The following is a 22234-nucleotide window of genomic DNA, read 5'->3' as shown; positions in this document are numbered from 1 at the left end:
ACTAAAAAAGGATAAATATTACTTATTGCTACTTTAGTGAACTAGAAGTATATATTGAATATTATCACAGTCACGAGAATGACAAAGATATTTAAAAAAGAAAAAAACACTTTAATAGTTATAATAAAAGCTCACCCAGCTGACACGATAACTGTGAAGAGCACAGTCAGTCACTTTCATTATCTAAACTTCAGTTTTCTCATTTGAAATAAAATAAGACATTATCCATATAAACCAGTCAGCTTTTTTATAAATCTGCAGAAGAGTAGAACATATTGGAGAAGTTTGGGATAAATGAGTTTTGATTTGCACTCTTCTACTCAAACTTTATGACCGTTAAATAATGTTATATAAATAGACACGGTCCTTCTTCCGTAGTAATTGTTGGCCATGTAACACCGAATAATAGGTTCACAATAGATTCTATAAGTATGGCACCTGCACCCTTTTAAAAGCTTGAAGACATGATTTTATAGAAATTAGTCATCTAGGGGGTAATAGAATTTGATTTAATTACAGCTATGTACTCCTCTAGCAGTAAAACTCTTTCATTAGTTGTAACGTTAGATACATTATTGTTTATATGTTAAGCAGCATCAATTAAGCCTTTCATGTGGTAGCCAACACTCTTCCTGATAGATGCTTACTTGCAAAAAATTTGTTTATTTCATTTTTTATTTGTTAATTTTGCTTCTTGGTTTTATTTGCTTATTTGTTGTGTTGTGTTTTACTAAACATTTTTATACAGTACCAACCTGTTCCACAGATTGAAGAGGCATAGGCAAGAGGTCAGGATTTCAGTGTTAGCGATTACAGAACCAAACAAAGCTGCACGATAGCCACACAAGCACCTGGTCATCCTCTTCTTCCTAAATACACAAAATAAAAGCCTGGAAACAACAGAAACATGTTTAAGAGAAATATATCATACTTGCCTACAACTAGAAAATCTACCCTACTCTAATGCCTTTGCAGTCCCAGACCTGAAGCCCAGTAATGTGTCTCCTTTGCCCTGTGGCCTCCTGTAGAGTTCACCAAAGGAATCAATAAAGTGGAAGACAGAAGCGAATAGAGGGAAAATTGGTCTTCCTATTTGCTATTGTTACAGGCGTTTCTGCCCTAATAATTTCTTTCTGTCAGCCCAGCAGCAAGTTGATCCAACCCCCATCTTCTTAGGCATCCCAACTGCCTTCTCAGAGACCGTTCCTCAGGTTCCTGAAATAATAGCTACAACCCATTCTTACTGATCTTTGATCTACAAATGATAACAGTTATATTCGCTGGAGTATAGCAGTATGCCCTGATGCTGTAATTTAATATTTTAACATTAATATAAACCTAGAATAATCTCTAGTGTGATTATAGATTTTTGCATATATGAAAACATCCTACATTCTAGAAAATCTTGGTCAATTTGCTTATTATAGTTCAGTTAGAAAACTGCTGTGCAGGAATGCACTTTTAAAAAGTAATGAATCACAGACACATTTATGAGGTACATGTTTCAGTCTAGACAAGTTGTAAATAACTAGGGCAAACCCCAGGATACTACAGCAATACCTGCCCATCCTCTCTATGCGGTGTTTCTGATTTGCTCTTCTAAAAAGCAAGTCTCTGAGGTATTTGAAGTTTCCTGTATTATTCTTTGAAAGGAACTGTTGAAGAATATCACTTGTTCAAACGGTAACTTTAAAGGGTTTTTACCTTGTGAAGTCCACTGTGTAAATGATCGTGATCCGGTGAACTTAGTAGAGATCTGAGACCTGACAGTTGTCCTCCCTATTGTCAGGCAGTGACTGTGTGAGTCCCAGTGAGTCACTTACCCTTCTGCACATTTCAGTTTCTTCTTTCTTTGCTGACTATTTCCCACTCATGGCAAATATTCCATATCATGATATACAGGAAAAATTCATTACAGAGTCATTATTGCTGTATCAAAAGGAGAGGTTGTAATATGCAAATTATACTATGATAATTCTTATAAAATTTGAAGCGTAACAATGCAACATAGGGTATATTTATAGTAGGCATGGTGGAACATCTGAACGTGTATGAATTCTGCCTGCTTGATACTTACAGACACACACTTCCACAGATACACAATTTCATTGCTTTTGCAAACAAGTTTAGAATTCATATAACATAGAGGCAATTAATACATCTTTGAAGCCAGGCAGTATCTTATATTCTGTCATTTACTGTAATGAAATACTGCAGCTGGAAGAAGTAAACAGAAAAAAATAAAGCATTTTCTCATAGTTCTGGGGTCTGAAGATCCAAGACTAACGTGATTTTAGATTTGATTCCAGTATTATAGAGAGATTTCTTCTGTCTGAGCCTTTACTGACTTCCCTTTGGTTTATTCATGAAGACAGAAGAAAATAAAACACTCTTTGTTCCTCTCCTACAGTAAGGTTACTAATCTCATCAAGAGTGCCAAACCTTAAAGATTTCACTTAGTCCATCTTATCCCCCATCGCTTTATCAGCAAATACAATACATATACTAATATATCTAAAAATATTGGAGTTTTATAAGTAATATATGAAAATACTCACTATATCATGTCCTTAATAAAATATGTTTAATGTTAACAGAAATACAAATTTATTTTATATATATGAGACATTTGTGATTTTATTTTATTTTAATTGTTCTATGCCATTAATTTTAGTATTGGGGTATTAAAATGTCTTGAAAGAAATAATATTGTACTGAAGTTATGAGAAAATCTATACAGGGCTTTGAAAATAGCTCAGCCATGCAAATGTGAGAACTTGACTAGAGGCGTCCAGAACCTATATATGGTATCTTAGCTAAGTGGGCTGAACCTTAACATCAGTGTTGATAAGGCTGAAACAAATGAATTCCTGGAGCTCACTGACTAGCTCTGAGTTCAGTTAAAAATAACCCATTTCAAAAAATAATAAGAAAGAACAATTAATTAACATCAGCTTCTAGCCTCCTTATTCATGAGCAGGTTATACACACTGGTATGATTGTGAACATACCCACATGAACACGTACATATGACTCACAGAAATAATGTTCACTGAAAAGTATTCTCCATTTTTAAACTGTTACTTTTTTTTTCTATTGAATGGGGAAGTTATTGTTTTGATGTTTTATTTTTGTGAGTCATAGCCAAATGACATTTGGTTGAACGGTTAACATGGGTATAGACAAGGACCATCTACAGAAGGCTCAGCCATCCTAGTTTGCCTGTGTCTGAAATGCCACAAACAAGCAGCACCAACACTTCTTCTCAGCTTCCTTCTCCAACTACCACACCAGCACACCTAGAGGATGGTGAGACACAAGAAATGGCTCCTGTAACTAAGGTTTCCCTTACACACTGCCCTGCATTTCCCTTCATCCAGACTTTGCAGAAAACTACTCACTCAGTACGCTTGGCTTTACAGAGACTTGTGCCTTTCCTTGCTTATTCCTTGAGATGCTGATAACAAATACTGTTTAAAGAGCAATACACCATAGCACAGTGCAAGACATAACATTAGTATTGCTCATACATTCGAAAAGATGTCACAAAGAGTGTAGTTAATTAGAATGCGTATTACTTTATAATAAGCAAGTAAATGTCATGATATGATAAGAATAAAAATAATTCTCTGTGTTTTATGATGTTTCAGACAAATAAGGGAATATAGTATTTTCTACAATCTTATTAGTTCTGTATAATCGTAATTAATTTCATATGTAGCTTTAACTCAAGCTTTGACTCTGTTATGGAATTATTACTTTTTTTGTGAGTCCCCCAAGGGGATGCACCATTCCTGGAGGTACTGCAATACCAGGTTGTGTGGAGTGGATGGAGCAAGCTCCTACCCCAACTCCTACTTCTAAAAATCCATTTAATATATTGTCCTTGGATAGAGGATGTATCAGATATTAAACTGATAAGAACAGATACTACACTTGAATTATTACTTTTGACAAAATATTTTCTTCTTTCATGAATTTACTAAATTGACCTCCTAACAAATTAAAAAGAAGAAAAGTGTGGTTTTCTATTTCAATTAGGAATATCTATTTGTTATCCAATACATTTTATTGCTTCTAAAATTAGAAATATATATTTTAATAAATAATGTTCTTAAAAGTAAAAACATTGCATTGAAGGAGACATAAACATGTTTTTTGTTTATATCACAAGTGGGGCATGAGATAAAGGCTTGTGAGAGAGCAGGTGATGTTTATCCCCTAAGAAGTCGAACCACCATGCAGGGGAGATTGGGCATTAAGCAGATGAAAAACATCCTTGAACAAATGCTGAGAGGAGGTACAAATGTGAGCCAAAAACAAGGCATTCCACAGTGATAAGCATCCTTTTAAAAATCTTTAATAGGTTTTACACATATAGTCCAATGTTCCATGCTATTCTTATGTCTTAGTATGGAACACTTGGCATGGTGTTATCATGATGAGGGACATGGTCTAAGAGTGACACAGGTGGAGTTTGATGAATTCCAATTCAAAGTATTTCTTCCTGCCTCACGGTCCATATCAGTGAGATATGATAACAATGACTTTTAGTTCTCAGGTATATAGGAGTAAATGCACTTAATTATGCATTATATTTTGGTATATTCAATGTTTAGGATATGAAATAGAATATGTAAGGGATAGGATTACACAAGCTGTATTTGAAATCCAGCAACTAAAGCTGTTTTCAACTATAAGCTTCTCAGATTTCATTTTATTCATCTTTTCCTCCATTGTTATCTTGATCTTCACTTCTTTTAAAAAAAAATAGTTATCAGCATCGCTTATATTAATAGTTTATTCCCAACTTTTATTTTTAATTTTTAGTTCCTTGGTTGAGATTTTTGCTGCTTATTACTTTGACGAATACAACTTCTTATTAGCTAATAGCTGGCTATTCAATTCTCAGGCTCTTTATTTTCCTATAGAGTTTGTTTCTACAGCTTCATTTTTTCCCCAGTTACTTTAGAGTGTTGAAGTCTCTGTACTGGGCAAGGAGAACCTCAGGTAACTCAATGAAAGAAACTGAGACTAGACAAAGAAGATGGAGAAAGGTGCATGTCTTTGAATGCTGCTCTAAGATCTTGAACTTTATTGTTGATGAAAATAATTCATCTATTAGAGGGTTTGAAATTTCTAGGAAGAATACAAGTCTCCAATTTATAATAACATCTTAATAGAGGGAAAGAAATACTAAAGATGGATGTATTAGCACTATATCACTCAGTATTCATGATAAATTAATTTGTGACCAATAGAATACATGAAAGTTGTGGAGTATGGTATTGAGTTCACTGACTTACTAAATGTATTTATAAGAAAATACTTATTTAAAAAAGACAAGGATTGCATGGAAAGATTTTCAACTTGGACAAATATGGCATTATAAATCTTTCTGAACAAACACCAAGCATCATTTTAAATATGACAAAACAAATTGTCAGGCTCATTTTATTTTTCATTCTTTACTTTAAAAATATGATTTCCTTTTGGCTTTACTTTAGTTGATATTTGATTCACAAAACTTTCTTATCCCACTCGTTGTGCACATTTTAACAGAGGTACTGTTGACATACTCTATCGTTCATACTGCTAGATCTTGTACCTGTGTGTGTGTGTGCATATGAGCCCACACATGCATGCACATGTCTTTTTAAATTGTTGTTGCTTGCTATAAATTAATCTATTTCATTTGCAAAGATATTTGTTCTTTAATATTCTCATGTGTAAGTTTATTATCTAATCATTTGTTATTTTAATTCCACCAACCTGAAATAACTAGTGTTTATGATATTCTTTTAGCTTTCTATACTTTGGTACTTAGATCAGCAGAACTTCTATCCTTTTTTTATAAAATAAAATAAAATTTTCTTTCTTCTTACCTACTGTGTATTCCTGCCTTGCCTTACATGTTCTGAGATCTTGTTTGCACTATGTCACCCTGATTTCCTTGCCTTTTATATCAATAAAGATAATCTTTACCACCAAACATCATTGTTAGTAGCAACCTAAACAGGAGACACAAACCTCTACCAAGTCACTTTCATATATATATATATATATATATATATATATATATATATATATTTCCTAGCATAAAAATCTGAAACCTGACATTACATAACACAGTTATATTGGAGAAACATATTATTTATTTGGAAACATTGGCATTTGGTCCCCAACAGAGGAGTAGGAATACTAGTGATAACAAACCATACTATATTAATTTTTAATTTGATGATTCAAATGTAATCTGATTTTCAACTCTTATTCCTAATTTCTCACTTCACCACACTTTCATACACCAGGCACTGTTGAACGTGAGATATAAAAATGCTATCTTTGCTTTCGGGTGGGTACTCCTCCAGTCTGCATGCACCCACCCTTCTCCAGTGGCAAGTTTGCATTTGTATCATAAGCTCATCCATTTCCTTATTTAATTGGCTTCACAAGTGTCCTTAACTCCACGTACTTACTTATCTGGAGTTTCCTAAACTCCAGTTTACATATTTGAAGATAAATGCAGCAAAACAATGCAACTCAAATAAATGTCACATTTATACCTACTTATATACCTGTAAAGGTTTATACTCAAACATACATTTCCCTTGTTGGTCACCTGTATACATATTACCAAAAACAAAACAGGCTTAGCTTACTGATGAACTAACTGAGGCATGGGCTTCACCATGGGAACAGTAGCTTGAAAAGATAGACATGAAGTACCCAGAGTAATCAGATAGCTATGCACTGTTTTGCCAGTTTGTTCTTTTGGAAGTTCAGCTCTTGGTCAATTTATGACATGGTTCTTAAAGAAACAATTAGCTTAACCACAGGCTTGGACACAGTATGATTCTTAGGTTACTGCTATTTTTTTTTAACATTTAGAATAGTTCTTGGTTCATAGTATGTTCTTTGTAAGTATTAGTTTATGGCAAGAATGATCCTACTCTGATGTTATATTTAAGTAAAAATACTACTTTCAGTTCTGAAATTTGAAGACCTGTATCTGTCCTTCTTTGAGAAAGATAACTCTTGATTCCCATTGCATTATGTAAGAACAGAGAATAAAAATAGGAATAACAGTTAAATTACCGATTAAAATACATATAATATTTTACTATATGTATTTAATGATTTTAATTACTTGTATTTTTTCTTTTTTAAATTAATTTATTCAGATTACAACTCCATTGTTATCCATCACTTGTATCCTCCTATTCCTCCCTCCCTTCAGCTTTCACCCTATTCCCCTCCCCTAGGTCTAAGACTGAGGGGGACCTCCTCCCCCACTATATGGTCATAGGCTATTAAGTCTCATCTTGGCAGCCTGCTTGTTCTTTCTTTGAGTGCTATTAGGCCTCCCCTCCAAGGACAGGTGGTCAAATATGTCATTTCATATAATATGCACTCCAAATCTTGTGCCTTGTGAATTACTTAGAACAATATACTCTTAATCACAGATCCAATTTTTTAAATTACATAACACTTTGACAAAATTAAATAGTTCTCTTGAATTAATCTATTAAAAGCTAAAATGTAATATCATATGATATAAACACAACAGGTTTGAATCCTATCAATAACTTTATTATTAAAGGAATTAAGACTTGTTTGTTTATCTGTAATTTTGACTATTCTCTCAAAGTTAAGAATTAAAACACATACTTGTATTTTTGATTGTGAGCCTATATTTTAATGTCTGAGCCATCATTTGCAAAGGAGACAACTTCCTGAATATAATACCAACACTTTAGGCTCTATAATCAAAAATTACTTTGTGGGACCTCATGAAACCAAAAAGCTTCTGTAAGGCAATGGACACTGTCCACACAACAAAATGATAGCATACAGACTGGGAAAAGATCTTCACTAACCCTACCTCAGAAAAAGAGCTAATATACAAAATATATAAATATATTTTCTAGAAATTATATATAACCAAACTAAATAATCCAATTTAAAAATGGGGCTCAGAATTAAAGTGAGAATTTTCAACAGAGGAATGTCGAATGGCTATGAAACACTTAGAGAAATGCTCAGTGTCCCTAGTCATCAGGAAAATGCAAATCAAAATGATTCTGAGATTCCACCCTACAGCCAACAGAATGGCTGAGATAAAAAACTCAAGTAACAGCACATCCTGGGGAGGATATGGAGCAAGAGGAACACTCCTACATTACTGGTGGGAGTGCAAACTTCCACAACCACTCTGGAAATCAATCTGGATCTTTCTCAGAAAATTGGGAATAGTGCTACCCCAAAACTCATTTATACCACTCCTGTTCATGTAACCAAAAAATGCTATAACATACATCAAGGACATTTGCTCAACTATGTTCAGGGCAGCTTTATTCTTAATAGCCAGAATCTGGAAACTTTATCATGTTGTTAATGAGATTTAGTCTTACTCTGGTTCAAACTGCCTTCAAACTCATTACAATCTTTTTTCTCTGCCTCCCTGGACCTGGGATCATATGCTACCACTCTTATACTTACAGTTAATTTTCCTGATGAACAAGATATTAGTAAACTGAGATTCTGGTATGCTTTCAAACCAGCCTTTCAGGCACATGGTACAGAGGAACAGTAAAAAAAATTATAATAATGGACACACTGTTTTACCAATTAGATTTTAAAGATGATTCCATGTCAGTTGAATATTCATGAAATATCCATTTTACTTTCTATAGACATATTAAAATAGGCATACCATGCACAAATTCCTGGAGAATCCTTTTCTTCCTGTTTCAAACTGTGATGGAAGTACACAGGTCAAAAGACTTGCCATTTTCTTATGAAAGGTAGGAAAACATTGAGTGCTTAATTATGCAAAAATAATATTTGCATTATGTAATTCATCAGAGTCCGTAAGCTTTCTATGACTGAATTTAAAAGTGGGTCATAAATAAATATTCTCATGTATGTATATGTAATGAAGTTAGTAATAGTAGAGTTTATTATTATAAGTATATCATTCCCACAAGTTTACCTTTTTGACACATATGGAAGTATGATCTGAGCTTTATCTGGGAAATTAAAAAAACAGAATACATTATATTGTCTAAGGATTACATGATTTGTATGTGTGTGATGATCACACTTAGTAGATCATGAGAGTAATAGGACAGAAAGCTTAGAAATATTCACAAAAACATTAGGTTTGGTCTGAAGAATATAATTTAGTCAACTACAGTAGTTTCCTCTGATGATTCACATTCGATATCATAAAACCAGTGCCCTCAAAATGAAACTGTCCAAATTAGTTAATTATAATATAAACTAAGTAATTATCATCATGATTATCTTTTTTTACTTTCTGTAAAACATTTTTATCTTATACATAGCATTTTACCATTAACTGTTGCTTCCATTCTTTATTGAGAACATCATAGCTACTACTGCCACTGAGAAGATATTAAATGTATAATGACTATATAATATCCATCAGCATATCTAGAATATTTAAAAATTTAGAAAATTGTAGGTATTTAGTGCATGATTATTCATATTGTGCTTTGTTAACAGTTTTTACGATTCATAAAAACATTGAGGATGGCTTCCTCTGGTACATAATTTGTTAGTGGCAGAATTTGAATGCACAACTATGTACTTATAAGGTTTCCAGCAAAAATAAAGAAGTAAAACACTGTCAACTCTCCTTCACCTCTCTCCCTCCCTCCCTCTTCTCTCTCTCTCTCTCTCTCTCTCTCTCTCTCTCTCTCTCTCTCTCTCCTCCTCCTCCTCCTCCTGCTCCTCCTCCTCCTCCTCCGCTGGACCCTCAGCACTTCTCCTCCTCCTCCTCCTACTCCTTCTCCTCCTCCTCCTCCTCCTCCTCTCCCTCTCCTCTCTCTCTTACACACACAGAAACATATACATAAACACAGATACATACTTGTTTAGAGAACCTAATTCTTAAATTTTTCTCTGGACTCTATGAATCGAATTAGAATCTCATCTATCTTTTTATATTCATTCAAATGAGAAACATGCCCTATATATTTTCTTTTTATCATCTCCAAGTAAATCTTTGAAAAAGCAAAAGACAGTATAGAAGCTATCAAGACTGCTTCTTATGTCTTAAAGCATAGTTCTTCATCTAAATGCTCCAAATATATTTTCTTCGCCCATATGTGTGACCTAATCATTGAAACTACTGCTACACCTTGCAGAGAAACTTGTGACTGTCATTGCAAATCATAACAGGTCTCAGCTACTATTATGCAAGTTAAAAATTCTCAATGACAGTCTTTTGGCACTTAATGTGAGGTAATAAAATTTCCATAAACTTTCCCTGAATTTGTATAAAGTTTATGAATAAAATTAAGATTTGGTAATCTACATAGCTTGCCCATTCATTTATATGATTATTATAGTGTTGATAATGGTAAATTTTCATATCTAGATATACCTTGGTTTGCACAGAGGGAAGAAAACAGGAAAAGTATAAATATCTGTACTTTTGCTTCCTAAGTTTTGTACTTTAATATTTGCTATATTTAACAAAACTCTATATTTATGTGTATTTAAAATTTTTGGAATGTACTGGGAATCTAGTCTGTATCCTCTGGAAGAAGAGTCAGTGCTCTTAAGTGCTGAAACATCTCTCTAGCTGCTAGACCTTATATTAAAACAATGGACAGTGAAATTTGAACTTAGTTCTCTGCACATAAATACTAATTTTTATATAGTGTTCTTTTGAATATTTTATAATTTAGGTTATATACATTTTTGTAAATATGAACACACACTGTTGTAAAGCAAAATCATATATTGTACACTATAAGAACATTTTGTGAGAAATGTATATAGGTTGGATTAAAAAACCCCCTCATAATGTAACTTGAAAAGAAAAATAAGAAGCCAACATCAGATAGCAGCATTAGGTGAGATTTTTCCACCACTTAGAGAATGTGTGGCACGGTTCACTGGAATTAGTCCCATGGTAAGCGCAGAGGAATTAAACATCTGATAACATTGCTAATTCGGAACAGAACGTTGTGATTTGGCTTTCTTCTGGGCTCTAATAGGTTGTCCAGCTGTAATCATTTATCTTGTGGTCCTCCAGTTCCCAGTTACTGCCTGGAATTTCCCCATTGATATAGGTACTGATGTAGATCAGAATGTACGGATGCGCTGCTATTGAACACTGCTCATGTGTCCCTGGCCACTCTAATCTTCTGTGTGTTGTCTGCTATAATTTAAATTTCTTAGTAGATGACCTCAAGAGGGGCACCTTTAGGAAAAGCCCTTAGTTAGGACATTATGGTTATAATAAAAAAGCCAATGTAACTCTTTGTAGGAAATAACAGATAAATAAATAAAATGATTTATTGCCACAGTTCTTGGGGTGGTGACTATTTTTTTTTAGTTATATGTTCTTAAGTTCAAGGGAAATTCAGGAAGGAAATTAAAAGAACTTGTTCACACATATCAAGTGTTTTTATTAATGCTACATCATATTGCTTTGTAGTTTGGAAAGGTGATAATTTAGAATTGAATTGTATTTTATGTATTCTTTTTTATTTCTAATTTATTTTATAGTTAACAAGATGATAGATAATGTTGTGTCAGAGTAGAGATTGCTTTTACTACGTTTTAAAAAAAGACCATAAATTCTGGGGGTATTCAAAATAATTACCGATTTTTCATATACAAGATGAGCTGGGATGTCCAGTAATTGCTGTTTAACTTTAACAGATCAATCTTGAAGTTATACGTGGAACTGATTTCTTTACAAACAAACCTGTGTCTTGACTTGTCATATTATCTACTCAATGTAACCTAGTTTTATTGTAAAAGATGACTATAAAAGATAGTCTGTTTCTCAAAAAAATACATAATGTAGAAATTAAGTTAAATTATCACCGACAATAAGACTACTTTGTGTTTTGAATTATATTATAGAGTAAGAACAAGCATTTAATGGAAAACAAATTTCCTGATAGTTTATTTGGCATTGAATTAACCTTAGTTTTCAAAAATAGACAGTTGTCATTTTGTATCTTGTTATGTTTAATATTTGTTGTGTAATTTTCACGATCTTTTAGGAGTAGGTGGCTGTAAATGTCAGTGACACAGTTCTCTATTTTTATCATTTCCTTTTTATCCTAATTCATATCATTGTGAACACTATTTCAAAAGAGTATTTTAAACATGTGGTATAATTTTAATCATGTCAAATATTAGTTTTTCACCAATTGGTTTTTACCAATACTTAATTGTAAAATTTTATGGTTGTTAGATTTTGAAAAAATGAGCAGTAGCTAATAAGAAATTTCAACTCTTAGTTTCTTTTGGTTAAAAAGAATGGCTTGTCTAAAACTAGTGACATTTAATGTCAGGATTTATGAATTTGTCATTTGAAATTTTATTGGGTTCATACATCAAAAGATCTACTTACAGGCTTTTCAGATGAAGTACTTGTAGGCTTGTGTATGAATGGGCATATTAAATTTTTATGTCAAAAGAAAGCTTTAAGACATCCTTTTCTTTTGTAGAAATCACACATATAAGGTAGATTTAGAATGGATTCTGATTTTTTCATATTCCAGTAATATCTATTTATAATACAGAAATAATGATTTATTGAATATACCAAAATGTGTGCATTAAACATGACATGTACTACATATGCAAAATTCACTCTATTTCTGTTTATCTATGTCACTTTCCTTTTTAATAAACTTAAATGATTTTATAATTCAGCAACTGCACTTCTTATTTATTAAGGAATATTTTCTATTTTCCTACCTGAAATTGATGGTATACTCCAAAACAGATATAAGAGAATAATAATTATATGAAGCTTAATTAAACTATTTATAAAGCAGTGAACCTATGATTGTGTGGTCCCTGGGTTTCATCATAAAGGTGATCTGCTTTCAGCAGAAAACGTAGCTTAAAGTTTACTTTTGATCTTCAACAAAGCTAGCAGTGTATACAGACTCTGTCTTGAGACCTGCGGTGGTGGAATGCACCACAGCTACCAATCTGCCTGCTGCCCCTAAGTGGAAAGAGCTACCACACGGTGGGCAGTGCTGGTGAGCTAACTTGTTCTGTAGGCTGGAGCTACACAGTGAATGCTCTTTTATGATTTTGCACTTTCTGAATTGCTGGACAGAACTTGACTGTAACTTGACTGTAAATTAAAGAGAATTTGAATGCATGTATGCCATGATTGAAGTAATATATAACTTTATTTTATTTATTTTTATTAATTTATTCTTGTTACATCTTAATGGTTATCCCATCCCTTGTATCCTCCCATTCTTCCCTCCTAATCAAATAGAAATGGATACATACATGATGATAAAGTCAGGGATATTTCACCTTTTCAACACAATTAAAGTCAAATGAAGGGAATAAAAAGATGGTTTAGTGGTTACAAACATCAGGGTTCAGTTCCCAACATGCACATGGTTCTTCGTATCCATCTGTAAGTCCAACTCTTCTGATCTATTTGGTCATGAGGCACACATGTGGGGCACAGACATATTGCAACCAAAATACCCATAACATAAAATTAATTTTATAGATTAGTAAATAAAGTAAAATGGATTAGATTTAGGATCTAAAGTTTGTCTAATTTAATGTTTTGAATTTTATAAATTTGTGTGTCAGTTTAATTTTCAGTAATGCTTATCTTCTTGATTTCCCTTCTCATCATTTCTTTCCGAATACATGAAAGAAAGATTTACTAAGGGGCTCACTGAAGCAATACATCTAAAGCCCATATTTCCATCTTTAAGTTATATATTATCATATTTTACATATAGATATAAAATTACTCCACATATTTGCATATAGATTATGTTTTAAAATATTTATAACAACTCTTACTTAATATAAGTATTTAAGGGCAGTGAAGAACAGAACGCAAGCCAGCTGAGTCTCAAACAGCTCACTGTATACTCTATGTGGATCCTGGGAGTAAAACCGGGTTCTCTCAGGAACAATGACTGCTCTCACTGACTAACCAACTCTATTGCCCAAGGAAGGGGTTTTAGGGAAAAATTTAAAGAAATAAAGGTAATCACACTTAGCACCATGGACAGCCACATAATAAGACTATTTTAATATTGCTGCAATATTTTTCTGAAAATGTTAATCATATATATGCATATATATAAACATATATATGACTTAATGAATATATCTGGGTGCCTCCTGAGCAGTTAGGTCAGAAGAGTTGGAGTTACAAATGGTCATGAGACACTAATGCTCTCTATGAACTGAACCCTGGTATTTATCACTGCTGAACCATGTTTCTTTTCCTCCACTTACATTTAATTTGTGTTTACTAAGATGAAATAGCCCCAACATAGTGTGTGTGTTCTTCTTTTTGTATTTGATTAAATATCACTTCAATCATTACACACACACACACACACACACACACACACACACACACACACACGGCTAGTAAGCATTGTGTAGAATATTTTTATAATTAATTTTGTCTGCATAATCAGCATGAACTACTGAAACTGAAGAATATTGCTTTTTATTACATTAAACACAATGTTCATGCTGTTTTAAGAAATAAAAAAGGCATTATTCTATATTAAACAAAGCTTAGATCCTTTAACACTTAATTTAAAAGATAACAAAGAGGAAAATATGGAATGGTTTGGGGGAGGGAAAGGGGAGGGAGAAACATAATTATGGTATTTCCTAAAACGTTTAATAAAAGAAGGAGCCTTCTTTGATTTTGCTTGTTCACTAAACTTATCTGTCAGTATTAGAATAAGATTTAATGTGGTGAAGAATCATCCTAGTCTAGAAAAGTTACATTAGTAACCCATGGCCTCAGAATACAGTCTGTGACTTAACTAACACTTGACATCAGGATTGGTTTCCAGAACCAAGGTTGATTTTCCTCTAGTTAAGTGAGCCTTAAATCAAGTTAGACAGCTGTTGGTTGCTACCTACATATGAGTCAGTTATTGCATCTTTATGTTTAGCTTCCTATGTTTTTCATATTCTTGGTTTATTGGTGTTGTAGATTGGTAGGGATGTTTATTACTCCCCTCCCTTGGCAGCCTGCCTAATATTTCCTGGGGTCATATTTAAGACCACAAGAAAGAGGCTTTTATTTCTGATTCATATCAAATATATGAGTTCTGTGTCATAGGTGTGTGATATCTTCAACAGCAGGTATTACTCTCAACTTCTGAGAGGCAACAAAGGACTTCATTGGTGATCTATATTGCTTTGAAAATCATTTCGATTACCCAGGCTGACTATTCATAAGGAAATTTTTCTTATTTGAATCCTGAGGATTATATGGCATATGGTTAGTGTATGGTTCTCCTGGGGAAGATGTTAGCCCAAGTAGCTTAACTCCATTTAACATGTATGTGATTATAAATATGCACATATATGAATATATATGTAATTTCTTTTTAAAACAATTTTATTAAATATATTCACATACATTTATAATATTACATATATATACAATACACAAATATACAGTTCATAGTGTTTTGGCTATTTGTGTTTGGCAGCTTTGAAAAAAAATATTTCCTATCTTGGGAGTCTAAAATTCTGAGTGTAAATTAATATCTATCATATCTCATTATTATCAACTTATAATATCTTTCTAGACCTAAAAACATCTTAACCCCTAAGCCACTAAGCTTAATTGTCAAACTAAACTGTCTGGTCTTCAACCCCATCGGAGACTTGAGAAGGAATAAAATTAATTACCTGAGTATACAGGGAACGCAGGTTGGCAGCTTCCCAAATGAGAAGATGACAGAGACAGTTTGCTGCCTGAGCAGTCACCCAAAATTCTCTATATTGTTGGAGCATCATCTTACACTATCTGACTCAATATATCTGATATACATATTTTTGAGGCAGGAACTAGTGAGGACTTGTTTACCCTGTCTTAGCAGAGTTTGGCCATCGACTCTGCCTGCATCCAACCTTACTCATGTTTAGGCAGAATTCTGTCTGTGGTAGAAACAAGGACATTTTGCCCAGTGGCTGTTTGCCACATTTGAAACCATCTCCAAAGAAGGTTCTCTTGTGTTCATCATCTTCTTGAGGTAGGCTGGTTGCATACACTTATATGTATTGTGTATAATTTTAGGTAGATATAAAACAATATGGTTCCCTGAAACTTTATCAAAATAAAAAACACATGTTAATTTGTCTCTCTTTGGAACCATGAAAATGGTGGGAAGGCCGGGTGGCACTCAGAAAAAAGATAATCAGGCTGCCACTATGAGACTTGGTAGGCTGTGCTGTGACCATATGGTGGGGAAAGAGGTCCCCTTCTGTCACAGACCTAGGGAAGGAGAAAAGGGTGAGAGAGAGCAGGAGGAACGGGAAGATAAAAGTGAGGATACAAATGAGATGTAATCTGAATAAATTAATTAAAAATATTGAACCAATAAAAAATAAGAAATAAAACACACTTTAACACACACACACAAAGAAAAAATGATTTTGAAAATTCATCACATTTTCTAAATCAAAAATTCGTCAAAATCTAGGAATTTTAGGGATAACTTTGATGAATGCAAATATATTATAAAATATTACATCTTGGCGGTTAGTTTTGGGCTGTTATTTCCTAACATCACTTTGAGGTAGTTATTATTTTACAAATATATTAGTCAAGTTTTCAATAATACTACAAGTCTTTAAATGTTATTGTATTAATATAAACATTTAAGCCAAACTCATAACTGAATATTATTCAATAAATATATTTGCCATTATTTATCTAACTATTATGTCAGTCATTAGTTATTTCATTTCCACATGTTGGGAGTACATAGCTTACTCCTGTATATGCCCAAATCTCAATTCTTTGTTTGAAGTGCTGCATCTGTCCAATTATTCTTTCATTCAAACGCCATAGGAAAATTGACCTTACTTAAGAGTGTTACTGTGAGGAAGACAGATCTCAGGGAGTTTGAGGCCTGCCTGGGCTAGAGCCTGGAGAGATGGGGCTGGGAAGCAGAAAACACGCTGACAAGGAGGACAGGACTTCCTTAAAGCACATCCACGATGGAACGTAGAATTTGAGGTTACCTATAACTGTGTTCCCGGGCCTCGGTCACTCATTTTTGGCTCAAGAATAAGTTCTATTGAGCCTGGAGAGATGGTGCGGCAGTGAAGAGCACTTGCTGCACATCTAGAGAAACTGACTTTGATTCCTAGCACCCACGGGGTGACTCAAAACTGTCCAACTTCAGTCTGAAGAAATGTGAGGCCCTCTTCTGGTCTCCGTGCACAGGCATGCAGGCCCAACACCCGCACACATAAAAATAGGATCCTCATGATCTGTTTTTTTCAAAGTTTTGTCAAAAACTGGTTATCTACTTTTAAAAGCTGTTTTGGGCAATCCAGAAATCCAATAAATTATACGATATATTACCTATGGTTTCACATACAGAATTGTATGTACCATTTAGACATGTAATTTGTGTATAAATTTGTATACACACATATTTAACTTCAACAGGTTTCTACACAGGCTAATGCCTCTGATTAGATATTACACTACCCTTCATGGCTGATGTCATTTGTATTAAAAACCACTATCCACTAATTTATCATCTCTCTATCCATTCTTCTACATTTTTACCCACACAGCCAGCCCTTCATATAAGTTTTATTCATATACATATTCAACCACTTGCAGTCTGTGCATTAAAATATCTGTAGGGATATTGTGTATATGCTGAATATATATGTACTTTATTCCCATCATTATTTTCAAAATCAATGCCACATAACAAATATCAACACAACATTTACATTGTTAGGTCTTATAAGTAAGCTTTCTGCTTAGTGAGAACTTATAGTGTGACATGGTTCATTTGGTGGTCTAGTTGTTTGTAAAAATTATGTAATACACACAGCATAGCCATGAACATACTGGGCAGAATCATACTATGGAATCATAATTTTATACCTGTTTTTAATCACTAACCAAAATGTGGTTGGACATGGTATACCATTTAGGTAAGTTAAGGAGGTGGACCTCATTTTTGCTATCTTCAAGACTCAAAACCAAATCTCTAGACTTTCAGGGATAACCATATCTTTGGACACTATCCACAAGTCCATTGTGACTAATTATTTTTGTAAGTTCTCCCTTCTACAAAATTGAAATTACTTATGTTAGGAAAAATATCTACTCCTTATTAATCATATCCAGGGATTCTAAGAAAAAATCTCAGCACATGATGAATATTGATGTTTACTAAGTTTCAAATGTTTTCTGAACTCACATATCCATCTGTATTTGAAGGAATAAATATATATATGTATATATATATTTGCACTTTTAGTAAAAATAGTCATCGAATAAGCATTCTAGTTGATATCAATGAATACCATCATAAGAGTGATTTGAAATAAAATACTTGGGGAAAACAAAAATCAATTTTCTACTATTAAAATTTTGAAATATAATATTTATTAAATTGTGTTCTAGAATACCTTAAATATGAATTATATGTTAATTTATTTTTAATATGTAATATTAAAGTAATAAATATGTGAAAGATCAATAATATTTGAAACATAATTTTCTAGCAAATAATTCCTTATTACCAGAAGGAGAATTTATACATTTTGAAAACATGGCCAATGAAATAGTTCTGAATTTTATCAAATAACTTTTCTATCAACAACAAAATAAATAACATATGTGCTCATTAGAAATCTCTATTCTATAAAAGAATAAAGTAAATTTATTTATCTATATTTGACCAGAGCACAAAGAAGAGATCCTAGATAGCTACAGTTTTATTTTATGATTGTCAAGATAAAGAGATAATTGTATGTAACTTAATAGTTATTAGCAACTTTAATATAGAAAATAACTTTTTCAGAATAAACAAAACTCTATTCTGTAATAATAGTTATATAATAACATGCCGATTGTTACACAGAGTAGGTTGTAACTTCAAGATTCTATTAACCATGTTATTATTTATTTGTGTTATATTACAGCCCCATCTCCAGTCACCAATGTGAAAAAAGGGAAGATTGCAAAGAACAGCATCTCTTTGTCTTGGCAAGAGCCAGATCGCCCCAACGGAATCATCTTGGAGTACGAAATCAAGTACTTTGAAAAGGTGAGACTAGTAAAACAAAAACCAAAACCTCTTTTTTTTTTCTTTCTACCTCAACAACTTCACTTCTAGAATTGTACAAGCATAGGTTGTACTTTTATGTGCAAATTAACACACGCCTATGTATCAGTTGTGCTTGTGGGGGCCAGATGCCTGCAGTGAGCCTTCTAGTCACATTCTGTGGTGGCCACAGATGGATAAGGATGCATAGCCAGCTTAACTGATATCAAGTTGAAAGATAACCACTTAACATTATAGCACCTCAAGCAAAAGAAACTGGGTTGTGATTCCCAGAACCCATGTAAATGATCAATGGATATGGCTTGCATCCTGCAATTTCTGCTTCAGAAAGTAGAATAAAGGAGTCTCCCAGAGGAAGCTGCCAAGCAACCCTAGTAATATTATGAGCTCTGGGTTTGAATGAGACACTACCACATTAAGTAAGGTGCATGAGAGATCAGAATGGTTTTCTACAACAAGCTTTGGCTTCCACATGCATGCACATGTATGCACATTAATCCACACAAGTACACAAGCTCAGCACAGAACACACAAAATGGAAAAATATCAATAAAATAAAAGAGAACTCATAAGACATTAGGAAAGTGTAGAAAACATTTAACCTGTTGATTTTTCTGTAGCACATGCACTATCATAAAAAGAAAACTATTGGAACCTATGGCCAGCCACTCAGTACAGTAAGATTTTCTTTGAAGTATGGGAAACACACACACACACACACACACACACACACACACACACACACACACGTCTAAAACTCTATTATGTGTAATTTTAAAACTTGAGAAAAACTGAAAATATGTTCTTTACAGTCCCAATTTTCATGATTTCCTATGCTTCTCTGAATAATTTATATATGAATTGTGTACCTACCAATTAAACACACACACACACGCACACACACACACACACAGGCTGTTATATAAAGAAGGAAAACATCCTCTTTGTTTTGACTCTGTAATCAAGAAAGCTACTTAAAGTAGAATTGTATTGTTGAAAGCTCAGAGTAAGTTTGGAATTTCTACTGATAGATTGGCATATGTGTCGGAAATAATGAATTCATCTTTCTACCTCCCATCCAGTGCAAGTTTGACTTTGTGTACCTTAGACCTAAATGACAGATAAATGATGGATAGATAGATAGATAGATATGATATGATATGATACAGATAGACATATAAAACACAAGTTATAATAAAGAATTCAAGAAGTTAGATGGCTGTGCAAACCAATCCTAAGAGGGGAATTGGAGACCTTGACTAGAGTGTGCCGAATCTCTTTGAGTTGGACCAGAAAATAACAGGAGCACTGTAGACACAAGCTAACCCAATAGAGTGGAATGCGGGAGCTTAGTAGAAGGACCACTCCACTTATAGAGCAGAAGAAAATGGGATGGAAGAAAGCACAAAACATTCCTTTGTGATTCTGAAGAGTCTTCCCAACATAGGAAATTGGCAACAAGGATTTATCTTTTCCTTACCGTATGAAATGCACAGATTACCTAACAAAAATCATTTATAAATTTCAAACTCCATGTACATGCATAGAAAATAAAGTCTAAGATAATGTAGTCACTGATAATTTCCATAACATTTAAGGATTTAGATGACTTTCATTGATTGTTGATTCTACAGTTAACTGTGTGGAATCTTAAATAAAGACAAAGCAGTAATGGAAGAGATGAGGTGGTAGGAAAGCTTCCTATAATGTTATATCTAGGTTTTTAATGTCTACAGTGAGGATCCTTTCATCTTCTTAATGAGTTATGATTCTGTTGAATAAGACTAATTGGATCACACAGCACATAAAGAATAATATTTTAAAGTTTTTTTCACAAAACTGTTGGGCTTATTTAAAAAAAAACTGTTTCTTTTGTTGTGCAATTTACTAGGTTACCATACAATATAATGGAATTGATTTAATCATGTCAACTTCATATTCCATTATAATTTCTTCTTATTGTTCTCATCTTGCACTGCCCATCCTAGTGCCTTGTTATCCACACCAAAAGGAGGGTTTGAATGCACTAAATCACTAATAGAAAATGCTTTTGTTATGAAATTATTTTGAAATATGGTTGATACAGTTTTCTGTCAGTAAAATTAGAGTTAATGTGGTGAAATACAGTGGCCTCACTGCTTCCCACTTCTGGAGATTAGTAATCAGAAACTCAAGAATCCATATGAATTCTGGACATCATCTACCATATACACAGTCTATGCATAATAACTTGTAAATTAAGATTACATTTCCAGCAGGCTGTGGTGGCTCATCTGCCCTTTAATCTCAGCACTTGGGGAGGCAGAGGCAGACGGAGCTCCAGGCTAGCCTGGTCTACAAAGTGTGTCCAGGACGGCCAAGGCTACACAGAGAAACCCTGTCCCCCCCCCCAAAAAAAAAAGAGAGAGAGAAAATAGAAAAGAAAGAAATATTATATTTCCAATTTCTCTATAACCTTTACTAATCTACACATTGCAAAGTTGTACAGAATTAAACATATACACAAGGAAAGACATACTAACTTTGCTTATAAGCATCTTATATGTCTAATCATTATTTTAATTAAAATGGATTTTACCCTGTTAACAGTATATAATGGAAATCATTAATATCTTTACAGCAAAAGTTATGTAAATGATCATATGTCATTATATGGGTTGAAACAGTTTATTCGCACAAACACTAGACATTTAATGTGTGCTTGTGTGTCTACACTGTTTTTCTTCTCTTCAAGCAATGATATAAACCAATTAACAATATTTGGGTCTTTACCCCCAAAATCCCTGGCCTGTCTCCCTGACTAGTAACCTTGGCTTTATTTGTCTAGGTGTCCTGACTATGCACATGGTACAATATAAGTAAGGATGGCTGTCTCTTTAATTCTTTGAGCTGTTGCTTCTTTGAGAGCACAGAGATAGCATGTATTTTTGGAAGTGTTAATTTCTACTGCTACTCTTGATGAAGTCCATGCATGTTCTGGTACGATTTTCATCAAAAGAGAATCTCTTTTCAGTTATCTGAGCTCCAACATGATCTGTTCTTTAATAGTTCACATTTGGTGGTCTATTTGTATATTTTGTTATCTCTACAACTGAGAGTAAGAA

The 22234-nt window shown here is 33.4% G+C and overlaps 1 protein-coding gene across 9 annotated transcripts in view; it reads left to right on the top strand.

Moving 5' to 3' along the window:
• Positions 1-22234, top strand: part of EPHA5 (EPH receptor A5) — a 312460-nt gene that overhangs the window by 203688 nt on the left and 86538 nt on the right. For all 9 annotated transcript variants that reach the window (XM_084758024.1, XM_084758022.1, XM_084758021.1 and 6 more), the window contains one exon: positions 18988-19112. In XM_084758024.1, coding sequence (XP_084614150.1) covers positions 18988-19112 — 125 coding nt within the window. The remainder of the gene's footprint in view (positions 1-18987; positions 19113-22234) is intronic.

Source organism: Acomys minous, assembly GCF_964271855.1.
Source record: "Acomys minous genome assembly, chromosome: 15".
Lineage (NCBI taxonomy): Eukaryota > Metazoa > Chordata > Mammalia > Rodentia > Muridae > Acomys > Acomys minous.
The sequence above is the reverse complement of the archived record's forward strand: the minus strand, read 5'-3'. Positions and strand labels throughout refer to the sequence as shown.